This window comes from Benincasa hispida, chromosome 7 (genome assembly GCF_027475165.1).
Source record: "Benincasa hispida cultivar pf3 chromosome 7, pf3_genome.v1.1, whole genome shotgun sequence".
NCBI classification, from domain to species: domain Eukaryota; kingdom Viridiplantae; phylum Streptophyta; class Magnoliopsida; order Cucurbitales; family Cucurbitaceae; genus Benincasa; species Benincasa hispida.
In genome coordinates, this window is record NC_143484.1 from 61,245,855 (window position 1) to 61,257,980 (window position 12,126).

Sequence of the window (12,126 nt, forward strand, 5' to 3'; positions counted from 1 at the left end):
TGTTGGAAATCACTCCCAAGCCCATAGTTGCAAAAGTATGAGAGGCCCAACTATCTCTCGAACCTCAGGTCTTGTTGCTTTGCATAGTTGTCTATACAACCATGCCAAGCATGCTCCACCCCACGAATACCGCCTCATCATGGAGGTTAGCTAACAGTGGCAGGAACATCAAGTGAACAAAATGCCTCTTAACGCCTGCAAGATATTTCTCCAGTAGTACGATCTCTCCATATAACATATGATCGATGAATGGACTGGTTGTACAAAACATTGGGATCAACAGGTCCTGGGTTTAAAGCCATGATCTAAAAAATATATATATTAAAATTGACTATAATTGAATAGTAGAGAAAAGTATGAGGGTAAAGAATAATGTAAAACTTTATTGATTACAATAAAAAAAAATTGAATATACAATAGATTATTATAAAAAATTGAATATACAATAAATTATAATAAAAAAAATTTAATATACAATAAATTATAATAAAAAAATTGAATATACACTAAAATGAGTATATAATAACAAAATTATTTATTTTTCAATCCCTAACTATCTGAAACTCGTCTTAGTAACGAAGGACACTTCCTTCGATTATGTCCTAACTGGTTACAAAATCCACATTGTTGTCGAATGGCTGGTTCTGTCCAATCCATCTGGTTGTGAACGTGAACTTTTCAGTTTATCAGGTTTTCTCAACAACGATGGATCAGGATGTAAGATGGGTATGTTAGGATGCGTGATTCAGTAATCTTCATGCGGTTCAGGTGGAAATTGAGGAGAGTAACATTTAGCATAGTTGACAATTTGTAGTAGTCCTCAATAAAATCTTCATAGTTCATGTTAAAATGTGAGCAAACAACCATAAAATACGAGCATGGAATGCCGAATGCTTGCCACTTGTTACATGAACAATACCGCTCGGACCTGTTTAGCTTCAATATTTGAACATTTCCTCCTTAATCAAATAGACATAAGAAAAAATCCAAAACTTATTACTAGATAACATGAGGTTGAATCTCAAAACCAATTGATAATAAAAAGAATTATAAAGAGTATAAAGTCCCTTGATTTTTTTCAAACTAGAATACTCACACTTACAAGTCAATTTAATATTTAATAGATGTATGAATTTTAAAAATTTATAATATAATTTAGAGGCTTATAAAACACTACAATAAAATGGTTAGAAAATTTAAGATATAATTTTTAATACCCATTAACTAAATTTATAAATGAAATTCTTTTGCCTTGTGAATATACATTTCAAAGAAAGATGAGGGCTGGATCTATCAACCCAATGGAAAATTTATTAATATCTCAAGCATTGAGGTAGGTAATTTGCGTTGAAAAACAGTTCAAATCCTATTTTATATCTATCCTATGACATTTATTTCATTTTGACTTTAATTAAAAATTATTTTGAATTTTTATCTTTCTTTTATATGGATCTTAAATCACACATTTCAATGGTATTGTAGGCTAAACCTTATTTGAAGTCTTGATGTGAAAAGATAAAAAAAGTCAAGTTAAGTTGGATCGAATGAATAAATGGATATGACACTATACTCCAATTATAAAGAAATAAACAGTAACGGACTTATGTTCTTAATTCGAAGATCTAATTAAACGTTAAAATTATATTAATGCTTGATGCGGAAAGGACCTTTTGTCATGAGTGAGTTAAGTTATCCATTTTTTTCTAGATCCTAACTATTAGTTACTCTATGTTATGGGGTAGGGAGAATGTGCAGAAGAAGCAGTATATTGATAAAAGAGTTTTTTCCAAAATCAAGAGAGCAATTGGGTTGAAAAATAAAAGATCTCTAACCATCTTTTTTATCCTAAAATATAAACCAATTAGATGACTAAAAAAAAGAAAGGATAGAGAGTCCATCGATAAGTCTTACCTATTTACAAGATATTTATTATTATCCTTTTTTTAAGAAAAGAAGCTATACCTTTGAGATGCATATTATTATTAATAGTTAAAATAAGTTGAAAGGACGTTCCTTTTTACATGTTACTAATCACCCCTTATTCCTAGTTATAAGAGTCACAAGAATGAAAAAGTAAAACAGATCATCAAGGATGGGATACAAATAATATATGTATAAAGAGTAATAGTTGGGTGCATTCTGTTTCGGGATACACCTATTTTTATTTATGCATCACACCCTCACACAGACAAAAAAATAATTAAAATATTTCAAGAAAGAAGTATGAAGAATTTGCCATTTAACAAATTATGATTAGACAATTTGATAAGACGATGCACAAAGATAGATGCTACAAAAAATGCACTATGTATATTTCATATATAGATATTTGTTATTATTTTCCTTGCTTTGTTTGGCCAAACAAAATATTAGAGGAAGAGATGTAAACTAAAAATTCGAAAACAATAATACATACAAGGCCACATGAGAAAAGAAGATTGATTACTTTTAATAAACAATATATATACACTTCAACTTTCAACTTTTTTTGAAATTATCTTTCGAGTAAAAATTCTTTAAAATTTCATTCAGAAATTGAAACATGAGATGGTGTGAACTTGATTTAGAATAGAAATTTGGATAATCATAATTAAGGTTATTTATCACTACCACAATGTTTTAAGTCATTATTTCATTTGAAATTATAAAGAATTTCTACTTCAAAAGTGTAATGTTTAATGTTTAATGTTTATGAAAATCGAAGAGTAATTAAATTGCAACTTTGGAAAGAAAATACAAAGTTGAAGGATATGTTTTAGCATTTAAGCTAAATAGAAGAGGATAGAAAAAGAGTTGGGAGTGCATGGAGAGGTTGTTTAGCTATAATTTGGAGTTTCTAGGTATATCATAATTAGGCCCCCAGAAGAAGAATTGGCCAGTTGGTAAACGATGAGGCGGCAACAAGGCGAGTCTAGCTCCGACGAGTGCGGCGGCATCGGCGGTGTGTGTTCCTTTCCCACGTGTCATTGACGTTTGTGTGAAGCCAGGACAAAAGCTATTCACACTCACACTCCCATACTCACCGTATCGCTTTGCCAAAACTCTCGTATAAGTGTTCAGCGCTAGTTTTGACACAGCATAATCCGTCCACAGTGTCGGCCAGCCTGCCTTCTTCCACGTCCCTCTCTTCACGTCCTTTAGAAATGCATTCACTACACCCTCGATGTCCTCTTCCCCCACATCTTCACTCTCCAGAATCTCTTTCACTTTCATGTTCCTTACTTTCTGCATATATTTTTTTTTTTTTCTCACAAATCAATATCTACAATAAATCATCTCAAAGTTAAATAAATAATAAAGGCATGAGTTTTTTTAAATTACATCTACAGTTCCCAGCCTTGAGGTGATATTTAGAATCCGACTTTTGGAAGCAGAAGAGCGAAAGTAAGGCAATAGAGCTTCGGTCAATAATTTCGCACCGTAAAAGTTTGTTTTCATTACTGTTTCTGCATTTTCTACTGAGTTTTCGTGTATGTCATTGAACGACACCGCTGCATTGTTAACCTGCATAAGTAAATAAACAACCAAATATTCCTTAAACTGCACTCATCATTTTACAGTATTTCTCAAACATACAACACAAAAAAAGAACTTCAAAATATTTTTAAAAACTTGGGTGCATACTCGATTACACCTGTATCTTTAATCTTTGAAATTTAAAGTCTACCCAATTGTCCAACTACAGTTGGATAACTTACCAAACTCCTCTTGACTGGAATATTATATTATTGTAGCATGTCTTGTAAAATATTGTCCTCGTGAGGGGGCGGCGTGGAGCTAACAGTCAAAGTGCATGTTATTTATTTATTTATTATTATCATTATCATCGTCATGAAGACTGGAATGTGCCCACTTCAAGTGGAAATACAGGAAAAAGAAAAGACTCATAAAACGACCAAATTAATTGGGAACATCCAACCAACCACATGGTTCCTTCTTTCCTAGGAAAGAAAATTAAGATTGTTTTTTTTTTTTTTTTTTTCTTTCACAATATGTTATCTTTGTTGACTTCTCTCACAATATAATGTTCTTTTCTTATAAATTCTTGATTTTTAGGAAAAAAAAATATTTTTTCTCCCTTGATTATGGATTTAGTTTCTATATGATCCTTAAATTTCAAAATATTACACATTTAATCATTATGTTTTAAGTTGGATTTCAATTTAGTTTCTAGGTTTCAAAATGTTATAATTTTACCATTGACATTTGAATATTATTTCAATTTGGTCTCTAAGTTTCAAGATTTACACTTTTAATCTTGATTTTTTCACTAAATACTCATTTTCCATCTTGAGTGTTAATTTATATTGATAAATGAAAAATAATTAAAAGAATTATAATTAATTAAGTTTCAATATTTTCATCACTTTTAGAATTAAATTTAAAATTTCACTTCATAATTATTTTTAATTAGTTAATAGAAATTGACGTTCATGATAGAAAGTGAGTATTTAATGAAAATTTAAGGTTTAAAATGTAAAATCTTAAATCCTAAAGATCAATTTGAAACAAAACTCAAATTCTAGAAGTAAAATTGTAATATATTGAAATTTAGAAACTAAATTAAAATAAACTCAAATGTTAAAAACTAAAACCTCGTTTGGTAATTATTTTCTTTTTGTTTTTATTTTTGAAAATCAAGTCTATTTTTTCCCTATTCCTTATAATGACTTGCATTTCTTAAATACAATGGTTAAACTTTTAGCCAAATTCGAAAAACAAAAGCAATTATTTAAAAACATTTTTTTTAGTCTTCAAAATTTGGTTTGATTTTTTAAATTATTGGTAAAAAGAGATAACAAAAGAAGAAAATTGGAAATGAAAATAGTGTCTGTAGGCTTAATTTTTTTTAGAAAAAAAATTAAATGATTATCAAACGAGGCCTAAATGTGTGACATTCTAAAATTTATCGATCAAATAGAAACTATACCAAAAAACATAAGGACCAAAAAGATATTTACCAAAAAACATAAGGACCAAAAAGATATTTTTACCTAATTTATACCATTCATAAACACATAGACCGCCCACCTAGTAAGTATTACCACAAGCATCTAACGACATTGAATTGAAATTAAACTAAAGAAATTGCTTAGCTAATCAATAGTTGAAATAATTACACAAAGCTTTATTGAAGTTCTACGGATGCATGAGCATGACAACATAATTTTTCCTTTTTATTCTTTTTACTCTAAAAGGTGAGATCGTTTCGTTTCCCAATAATTCTTTGACCTTGTTTACTACTTTTTAAATCTTGGTACAACTATATATATATATATATATATATATATATATACACACACACACACACACAAATAGCATAACATGTGATCTTGTCTCCTATAATAAATTACAAGTTGAATCATTTTGGAGTTTGTGTCTTACAAGTCTTTCGAATTCAGCATGTTCAGGGGTTATTAGACTCTCATTTGAAAATCATATTAGTTTGTTAAATCTAAGCTTATACATTAAACACACTCTTTTTATTGCTAAGTTTATTTATTTTGTCATCAATTTCTTAGCAATGTTTTAAAAAAACCTAAGTCATGTTTTGAAAAGTAAGAAAAGTAGTTTTTAAAAGTCTACTTTTGTTTTTTAAACTTGATTAAAAATTTAAGCCCTGTATTTTGTTTTTCAAAATTAAGCCAATGGTTTATTATCTAACATTACTTCTACTTCTAAATTTCTTCATTTATTATCTAACTTTTACCAATGGTTTAAAAAACCCAAATCAAATTTTGAGAACTAGAAAAAGTAGCTTTTCAAAAATTTGTTTTTGTTTTTGGAATTTGGTTAAAAATTCAACTATTGTATTTAAGAAAGATGTAAATCATTGTAAAAAATGTGAATAAAAAAGACTTAATTTTCAAAAACAAAAAACTAAATGGTTATCAAATGGGGCCTTAGTTTTTTAATCTTTGTTTTTGAAAATTAAGCCTTATAGATTCTACTTCCACCTTCAAATTCATTTTTTTGTTATATACTCTTTACCAATAGTTTAAAAAAAAAGTCAAAATTTGAAAATTAAAAGAGAAAATAGATTTTTTTTTTTTTTTTAATTTGGCTAAGAATCTAACCATTATATTAAAAAAGATACAAATCATTGTAAAACTCGGAGAAGAAATAAACTTAATTTTCAAAAACCAAAAACAAAAAATGAAATGATTACCCAACGAGATCTTAAATGTTTCTTTAAGAAAGATAAAAACGACAGTAAAAAAACTGGGAAGAAATAACTATAACTTTCAAAAATAGAAAATTATTATCAAATGAATCTAAATTTTCAATTTTTTATTGAATATATCTCTAGCATATAAAAATGTAATAAATATCATAGCTTTCAACTTTGTGTAGAATAGATCTTTAATCATTTAGACAAAAAAAATAAAATTCAAAAACTTATTATTAGATAACATTAGGTTGAATCTCAAAACCAATTGGTAATACGAAGAATAACTCATCTATCATATAAAAATTGTAAGATCACTTGATTTTTTCAAAATGGAATCCTAAAGTCAATTTAGTACCTAACATACCTATAAATTTTAAAAAATTATAAAATAATTTAGAAACTTATAGAATGCTAAAATAAAATATCAGAGACATTTAGATATAATTTTTAAAACTCACGAACTAAACTTATAAATGAAATTGTCCTTATGAATATACATTTCAAGGAAAGATGAGGACTGGATCTATCAACCCATTGGAAAACTTATTAATATCTCAAGCATTGAGGTAGGTAATTTGGGTTGAAAACCAGTTCAAATCCTATTTTATATCTATCCTATGACATTTATTTCATTTTGACTTTAATTTAAAACTATTATGAATTTTATCTTTCCTTATATGGATCTTAAATCACGTGTTCCATTACACATTCCAATAGTATACACGTAACAAAATTTAATGTTACATACCTCAATATTTTAAAGTTACTATCTTTTATATATATATATATATAGGTGGAGATGCAACCTCATATTTTAAAGTTATTGGTACAAGTCCAGGCCATGCTCCGTATAAAATAAAAATAAAACCAAGGGAATAAAAGAAAACAAAAAACAAAATAATTTTTTTAATGATAAAAAAGAATAAGTAGATAATTAAAAAATAATAGATTGTTGTCAAATATAGAAAAATGAATAAAAATATTTACTAATGTAACAAAATATCACGGTTTATCAATAGACTACTATCATCTATTACTTATATGTTTATCGGTGTCTATTTATGATAGATCCTATATTTAAAAATATTTTCAACAATTTTACCAATTAAAATAATTTTGTATAAATAAAATGGTTATGGGAATTAACAAGGGCTTAATTGTCTTTTAAAAAAAAAAGGAAAAAAGAAGCTTAATAATTTTATTTACTTAAAAAAAGAGCTTAATAATTAAAAACCTTATTTACACCGTGCTATTAAATTTCCGTGGATATTTTGACATTTCCACATTTTCATAATTACGTAAGAAGATGAATCTATTTAATTATATAGTAAAAAAAGTTCATAAAACATAAAATAAAATAAAAAAATATTAATAATATATTTAAAAAGGTTAATTTGCTTAAAAATCACAAAACATTTATTTATTAATTTAAATATATATATATATTTAAAAAATCTGGGCATTTTCGTTCGCCATCACATTTTAAACCAGGTTTAGATGCAATGAGAACAGAGTAGGCTGCAACATCAGCTGAAGTGTTTATCGTGACGTGACGTGTGAGAAGAATCCTAATTTCATGTAAGTTGAGGGATGAAATTGCAAATTCAGAAAAAAAAATGGAAAAAGTAGTTGCGTTCTGTAAGCAACAGAAGGCGTGAGACTGAAAATAAGTGATGCACAGCAGAGAGAGAAGTTACGCACTACGCAGATTAATTCACATATTAATTTTTTAAAAAAAAAAGAAAAAAAAGAAAAGAAAACTCACAAGAATGTCGAGGGCTTGAAAATTGGAAGCGAACCAGGCGGCGAAGGCGTTAATGGAAACGGGATCGGAAACATCGAGACGGCGGAAGAGAACATGGAGTCCTTCATTTCGTAGCGTTTCAACAGCCTTCAGTCCTCTTCCTTCATCTCTCGCCGTCAATATCACAGTGAGATCCGATTGCGCTAATTTTCTAACTAGGGCAAATCCGATGCCCTTATTGGCTCCGGTGACGATCGCCACCGAGTTTTTGGACCACCATCTGCAGGAGAACGACGGCGGAAGAAATTAGTGAAGAATTAAAAAGGAGATATCGAGAGAGAGGAGGATGAATCTGAGATCGGAGATAATGGAGGTTGTAATGAAATTGAATTTACCTTTCGGAGAAGGGAGAAGAAGAGAGGTCGAATTCTTTGGAAGCCATGGAAGAAAGGGATGGAGGTTTGAGGAGGTGAAGAAATTAAAGGGGGAATAATATAAATAGAGATGGGAAACGAGGAGAAGCCAAGTGGGAAACTGAAGAAGATTAGATAAATTATGAGAAGGAATAAAAAAAGAAAAAAAGGAAAATAAAAGTGGGAGCTGAGAGGAAGGTGGGGCTAATCTCTAGTCTCTCCTTAATTACTAAACCCCTTTGAGAGGGACACAATTTTGTACGGTGAAATTAATCATCACACTTTTTTTCTACCGAATTTAAATAATTAACTTTGGATCTATTTATTGTTTAGTGAAAATTTAACTTTCAAAACAACATATAACCAAATCTTTTGATTGGAAGATTCAACGTTGAAAAATTTGATATTGAAAGTTTCTCTTATGTACTCTAATCTTGAGTTTTAGGTTTGGACCCAAGGGATATCCATGTTTTGGAGGGAGTGAGGAGATACACTAATGTGGATTCGGTGGACGTCTTACACGTGTCATCGTCCGATCGGTCGGATGTGACGCGTGTGTGATTATTAATTTAACAAAAATATTATTATTTTTATTTATTTTTAATAAAAAGCATGACCTTCAACTGTTCGAGAAACACAACTCATTTTTCACTTCATTTCATTTTTCCTCTCTTCACTCTTCCATTTTAGTTTTTCGAGTAGTGGGTTTAGAAAGGGTGTGTTCCGGTGGATAGTGCATTTTCGGGTTTCTTTTGACTGTTTTATCCTAGGGACGACGTGGCAATTTCTAGACCTGCTTGCACACTTGGGCAGAGTCGCGAAATATCTTAAGGACAGTTCCGCGACTCAACCTATAACGAGTTTCTATTTTGCAGGTTTTCCTCTTTGCTTGACCGTCATGTCTTGACCGTTTACTATCCCTCATTCTGAGGGTCCTGCCATTTTCAACAATTATTTAATTAAACAGAATCAACATATTGATCAACAAAAAGAAAAGAAAATGAATCATGCACCCAAATACATTCAAATCGATGCATGAGGGCATTTGAGGCCAACAAGTGAGCAACTAATAATATATAAATTGGGTTATTAATATTAATTTAATATTAAAAAATAGTTAAATATCTTTTATATATTAATATTTTACTCTTAAAAAAAAAATTAAATAAATGATTGAGTTATCTAAAAACAACTCAACTGGATTCATTATTTTATAGGAATTGTTTAAGTTGTAGAAATTTACAATATGAACCATTGGATTGAGTCTTTAAAATATTTTAATCCAAATTAATTCAACTTAAGAAGGCGGTAGCTGTAACATTTGTTATTTGTTATTTACTTTTTTATATAATATTTTTAAAATCAAGTCAAACTTTAGAAAATTGAAAAATTAGTCCTTGATTGTTTTGTGACTTAATTTTCTCTTCTTAGTTTTCGGAAGTATGCTCAATTGGCACCATCTTTTTAACTTGCTTTTCAAAATATTTTTAAAATTCTAAAAAATATAGTTTCCGAAAATTATTTTTCAAATTTATATAAAAATTATAATTGTTTTCTAATACAACAATTACGAAGGTGGCGATGGAATCTGAAACCTCTAAACTTTAAAGAAATGTCATGTAAATTACCATTAAGAAAATGGATGGTAAATAAAGCTATTTAAAAAAAAAAAAAAAAAAAAAAACAAGAATACATAGGCATGTCTTTAAAAAAAATTGTTAAAAAGTATTAAAAATAAGGGAAAAAAACAAAAGCAAAACAAAACAGATAAAATTTGAATTAAGATAAAGGAATTGAAGTTCTACAAATAGAAACTGAGAAAATTAAGAAACAAAATTATCATCGAACCCAACCTAGGATTTTATTTAAAATTTTTAATTATAATTATTATTTTTAGGAACCCAACCTTAGATTTTAATACTATTATAACATTGTCAAAATTGCAATAACTTAAGTGATTAAAGCATATATTCATGTATGACCCCCACAAAAAAAAATTAAAAGAAATTAGAATTTCGAATAAACATCTCAACATATATTTTCGATTTTAGAAATAAGGCCTACTTTCCCATAATATCTATATTGTGTTTGTATTAGGTATAATAAACACCTCAACATACTTTAAACATATGCGTTCACACTTTTGTTTATGAGTTTTATTCAAAAGATTTCATATCAACTGAGTTATATCTCTTATTTTGTATATTTATGAATTTCCTTTATCTAGTTGTTGAGTAATTTTTTTTGTCACATTTTTTACAACATTCTTCTCAAATAATCGTTCATCTGTCCAACGACGTTTTAACTTTCGATCTTATAAATAATAGATCTTTTAACTTACTTATCTTACATCTTTTAAAATTCACAAACATAGTAACTAAACACAAATTAAAAGTTCATGGTCTCATCAGATTAGTCTACTTTTTTTTTTATATATATATTAAAAGTTGACTTAATTAATTTTTACAAAAAAATATCAATTTATACCACTAAACTTTAGGGGTTGTATCGATTTAAACCCCGAACTAATAAATTATATCAACTTAAAATTTGGAACTTTTGTAAGCATATATTAATTCAAATCTTGATGTTTTGTAGGTGTATCAATTCATACGTTTGGAAAAACTTCATGTGAATTCAACTTATTAGTGTATCAATTAAACTCCTAAACTTATATTCTTAAACAAAATTTCCTTTGAAAAAGCATCAATGCATTTTACTCTAATAGTCCATTTTGTAAAACCAATATTTGAAGAAGTCTATACACGTTTGAGAATTAATGTATGGATGATTTTCAAAAGTGATGGTAGGAAAGTGTCTAAAATTATTGGTTTATGAAAATTTAGGAATTTAGTTGACTATAAATTGAATTGATACATTTATGAAAGTTTAAGGTCTTAATTATTGATACAACCTCAAAGTTTAGGGATTTGTATTGATATTTATCCAATTTTTTTGGGGAAAAATATCAATTTATACCGCTAAACTTTAGGTGTTGTATCAAACTAAACTCTAAACTAATAATTGTATCAGAACTTTGGGAGTTATATCAATTTAAACTCCAAATTAATAGTTATATCAATTTAAACCCTGAACTATTATAAGTATATTAATTTAAAAATTTATTTGGTTCAAGGTTTAAATTGACATATTTATGAAAGTCTAGGATTTAAATTGATACAGCTATAAAAGTTTAAAGTTTAGATTGATACAATTATTGGTTTGGGTTTAAATTGATACCACTTAAAAAATTTAAACTAACTCTTAAAATAAAAATTGATATATGTCATTTTTTTAAAGCAAAAAGTAAATCCTGGCTTTTCTGAAAAAAAATATAAATTGAAATCCGAAAAAGAAATGGCAGAGAAAAGATATAGAAGGTAAATGTGGAGGGAGAATTAGAGGGGCATAAAATGGTATAGTAAAGCGAAACTTCCTCCGCCATTCACGACGGTGGGTAAGGCAATTTCAATAAGCCTAAACGTATCGCCGATTTCCACCCATCACCACTCATAAGTCATACGTTGACTTTCCAAAACTTATATATATATATATATATAGTTTTGCATATGATTTGTTTAAGCGAGCTTATTCTTTTCGTTCCCACTTAAATTTTGATTTTTTTTCCTTCTATTTCAATGGTTGATGATATACGTCTAAATTTGTTTAGGACTATGTTTAGGCCTCATTTGAGATCGTATTTATCAAAGCAATTGGAGTTTTCTTTTACAGATGATCCATTCCCAAAATCTTTTATGATTAATGATCTGTATCTCACAAATGTATGAGTTTTAATC

At 28.3% G+C, this 12,126-nt stretch overlaps 1 protein-coding gene across 1 annotated transcript; it reads right to left on the bottom strand.

Moving 5' to 3' along the window:
* Positions 1 to 2,688: 2,688 nt before the first annotated feature.
* On the bottom strand, positions 2,689 to 8,553 carry LOC120080825 ((+)-neomenthol dehydrogenase-like). The gene is made up of 4 exons (XM_039035476.2): positions 8,312 to 8,553; positions 7,938 to 8,196; positions 3,322 to 3,504; positions 2,689 to 3,225 (listed from the first exon to the last, which is right to left on the bottom strand). Exons 1-4 carry the CDS (start codon positions 8,356 to 8,358, stop codon positions 2,821 to 2,823), a joined length of 894 nt encoding a protein of 297 aa, XP_038891404.1. The 5' UTR covers positions 8,359 to 8,553; the 3' UTR covers positions 2,689 to 2,820.
* Positions 8,554 to 12,126: the final 3,573 nt, after the last annotated feature.

Excerpts from the sequence above, each read along its gene's own strand:
- LOC120080825 (XM_039035476.2), bottom strand. The coding sequence starts at position 8,358 with ATGGCTTCCAAAGAATTCGACCTCTCTTCTTCTCCCTTCTCCGAAAG. Across the intron at positions 8,197-8,311 it reads TCTTCTCCCTTCTCCGAAAG|ATGGTGGTCCAAAAACTCGG; the intron begins GTAAATTCAATT and ends GTTCTCCTGCAG. Across the intron at positions 3,226-3,321 it reads CAAGGCTGGGAACTGTAGAT|AAAGTAAGGAACATGAAAGT; the intron begins GTAATTTAAAAA and ends AAATATATGCAG.